The sequence below is a fragment of the Photinus pyralis genome, unplaced genomic scaffold (genome assembly GCF_008802855.1).
Source record: "Photinus pyralis isolate 1611_PpyrPB1 unplaced genomic scaffold, Ppyr1.3 Ppyr1.4_LG7, whole genome shotgun sequence".
NCBI classification, from domain to species: Eukaryota; Metazoa; Arthropoda; class Insecta; order Coleoptera; family Lampyridae; genus Photinus; species Photinus pyralis.
In genome coordinates, this window is record NW_022170738.1 from 8173082 (window position 1) to 8175998 (window position 2917).

The 2917-nt window shown below is 37.0% G+C and overlaps 1 protein-coding gene across 1 annotated transcript; it reads right to left on the bottom strand.

Annotated features, from left to right (window-relative positions):
- Positions 1-690: 690 nt before the first annotated feature.
- LOC116177258 lies at positions 691-2072 on the bottom strand. Its single transcript, XM_031496176.1, has 4 exons — positions 1706-2072; positions 1404-1622; positions 1169-1354; positions 691-1123 (listed from the first exon to the last, which is right to left on the bottom strand). The coding sequence occupies exons 1-4, from the start codon at positions 1910-1912 to the stop codon at positions 884-886; spliced, it is 852 nt and encodes a 283-aa protein (XP_031352036.1). The 5' UTR covers positions 1913-2072; the 3' UTR covers positions 691-883.
- Between the last annotated feature and the right edge of the window lie 845 nt (positions 2073-2917).

Sequence of the window (2917 nt, forward strand, 5' to 3'; positions counted from 1 at the left end):
GTTCGTCAATCGTAGATTTCATTTGCCTATTAGGATTTATTTTATTTCTTGTCTTCCTGCAATTTTACTTTTAGCTTTAGAATTGACAATTATCGTTGAGTGAAACTCTCGACTTCCGTTATTCAATGCTTATTTATTCAAAAACACCGCAAAAAAGTAAAAACCTAAATACCTCAGTGTTTTCCTGCCTTTGACAAACTGAAATCTAATGGAACTGGGCAAGGTCAATCAATAAATTACCAGAGTATTTCCACATGACCAGTAAGTAATCTTATAATTATTTAAACAGAAAAAGTAAGCAATAAAAGTGTTTTAATCTGATACGAGTGGGTACTCTAAAACTGTAAATATCCCACGCCATTGACTGTAACCCCCCTCCGATTTCTTTTTTAGATGACACCTACAAAAGTGGCCCATTCTTTACGCCTACTTCCGAAAATGTTCTATTTCTTTTTCTGGCACGGAAACTTTACAAATGTAAACACGGTGTCAGTTGAAGAATCTTGTGCTATGCCCTTTCACAGATCATTTTATTAGTTTCGCCAGGAAAGAATGCCGGTCACAGAACACGCGATACCGGTCTACCATCGTTTTTTTCATAGTAAACCATACGATTGTAGATCAGCATTAGGTGTGCTGTGACCGGCATTCTTTCCTGGCGAGACTTTCATGTAATCACACAAGTTTGAATTTTTTTAAAATGAGTTGTATTTCATAAATACACAGACAATTAAAAATAAATTGTAATACATATGAATAAACATTAATCCTATTAATGAATTTCTCCTCGCTTAAGACCAGAGCTTGAAAGAAAACATCAGTGTAGACCCTGTCCGTGAAAGTCTAACACATTATTCCTATAAATAAAATATTATCATCGTAATTAAGGGAATTTGTTATGCTCGGAAGGTCCTCCTGAAATTCCGTACGATGTATGACTGCTGCTGGTACTCTGATTCACCGGCATAGAAAAAATGATAGAACGAATTAATCCATCCCTCACTGAATCACCAGTTTGACCTTGACCAAAGGTGAAGACAACTCCATTGCACATTGATTGATTAGGGTATGAACCAACAGGATAAAGTCCTGTTTTGTGCAATACAACACCTACCTTGTACACCTACAAGACAATAGTTATTTTATATTTGGCCAACTGAAGAGATACCTTATTTCTCTGAATGTATATTGGTCGATTGAACGAAATATCAATTAGAGATCTGCATGAAACACGGCTGGTGAAGTGTGTGTAAGTTAGGCGACTACCATCAGCATCAAGTAGGTGTGCATACAATAATTCGGTGTATGAAATATTATGTTGTCGATCATCGTCGATAGAGTCTTGTGCTGGAACCTTAAAGAATGTATTAATTTATTATCAATAAAAAAGTAAAAATTCTTACTTGGATACCGAAGATACAAACATTTCGATCGCAAGTAAATGTCACAGCACAATCCAATACGCTAGTGTTCATACAGTCAGTTAAGCAAAGCGGAACGCGTGTACAGTATAACTTTTTTGCCAACTCACTACCGCCCTCTTCTGTAAAGTCTGATACATTTCCCCTTTGATTGTAAAATTTTATCATTGATGTACGAGATGTATCCATTGAAGATGAACCCTGAAAATATAAGTGCAAGAGGAAAACAAAATTGTATACAATAATTGGGTATAGTGCAAATAGTAAAACTGAAAAATACTCACCGCAAAAAGTGTTTCATACTGACGAGGATTCCTGCTGTGTAATCTCTGAACTCGACAAGTCGAAAATCCAGGTGGCATGGGTACTGTAGTAGTTGGTGAAGATATATTCATAAGAATAGCAAACTTCTCCGATTCGGTCAGCAAGTTTGAGGCAGCCGGGCCTTCAGCAAACTCTTGAGGAGTGAGTGTCAAAAATCTTATTTTCATCAGCGCATCTCGCAGCTTAGGATCACGTACGTTTGGTTCGTGGGAGACGTTTGCTAAAATCGAAATACATAATTTTTTACCTTGTCAATTGATTGGTGTGACTCTGTCTTTATGTTAGGTAAGTGTGTATAGTCTAGTGTTCTGATTCGATTCAAACAGTACTTTTTTTGTGAAATTAATGAGATTATATTTCTGTATAGAGATCTGGGAAACTATGTGTTATGTCTCTGAATTAATGATACGATAATGCATAGTTGGCATCGCTCTAATTTTTCGAGATGTAATTTTTTTATTACGAATTGAATAGAACGAAAAAGTAACAACTTGCAACTTATTTCATTAAACGTGAATATATAAAAATGGCGACGGAGATGGGATCAAAACTCGAGAACGTTTTGGACCGAATTTGTAATGTTTTACAAGATTTACATGAAAAACGCAACGAAATTCCACGGGAACAGGAAATGCAATTCCAAAACGGAAGGTACATTTTCACTCCTACGATGAGACAAACGAAACGATGGAAAACTTTATCGATCGATTAGAAAAACTATTTAGAAAGAAAAGAAATCGCAGAGGATAAGGAAAAGGTGGGAATGCTGCTTGAACTTATTCCGCCGTCAGTATTCCAAACGCTCACAAATTTGACAGTTCCGGAAAAGCCAAAGGCAAAAACCTACGACGTATTAATTAACTTGTTGAGGACACATTTGAGCCCGAAGCCGAACGTATTTGCACAGCAACATCGTCGCAGTGCGAATACAGAATGAGGGGAGTCTATCATGAAGTTTATTGAAGAATTGAAACGCCTCTCCATCAATTGCTCTTTTACATGTACCGATTGTGGAAAATCGACCATCGAGACACATTTGCGGACACAATTTATTCGTGGATTACGTGACGACGATATTCGGCAGGAGTTGTTGCGTCTAAAAGAGGACACAAAGTTCGACGAAATTGTACGGGAGGCGACAGCGATTAACACATCAAAAATTGAAAGCAGAG

Bases quoted from the DNA above. Each gene is read 5' to 3' on its own strand.
- LOC116177258 (XM_031496176.1), bottom strand. From the start codon at position 1,912: ATGAAAATAAGATTTTTGACACTCACTCCTCAAGAGTTTGCTGAAGGC. The intron at 1,623-1,705 runs GTGAGTATTTTT...TTATATTTTCAG, and splicing joins AGTATGAAACACTTTTTGCG to GGTTCATCTTCAATGGATAC. The intron at 1,355-1,403 runs GTAAGAATTTTT...ACATTCTTTAAG, and splicing joins TTTGTATCTTCGGTATCCAA to GTTCCAGCACAAGACTCTAT.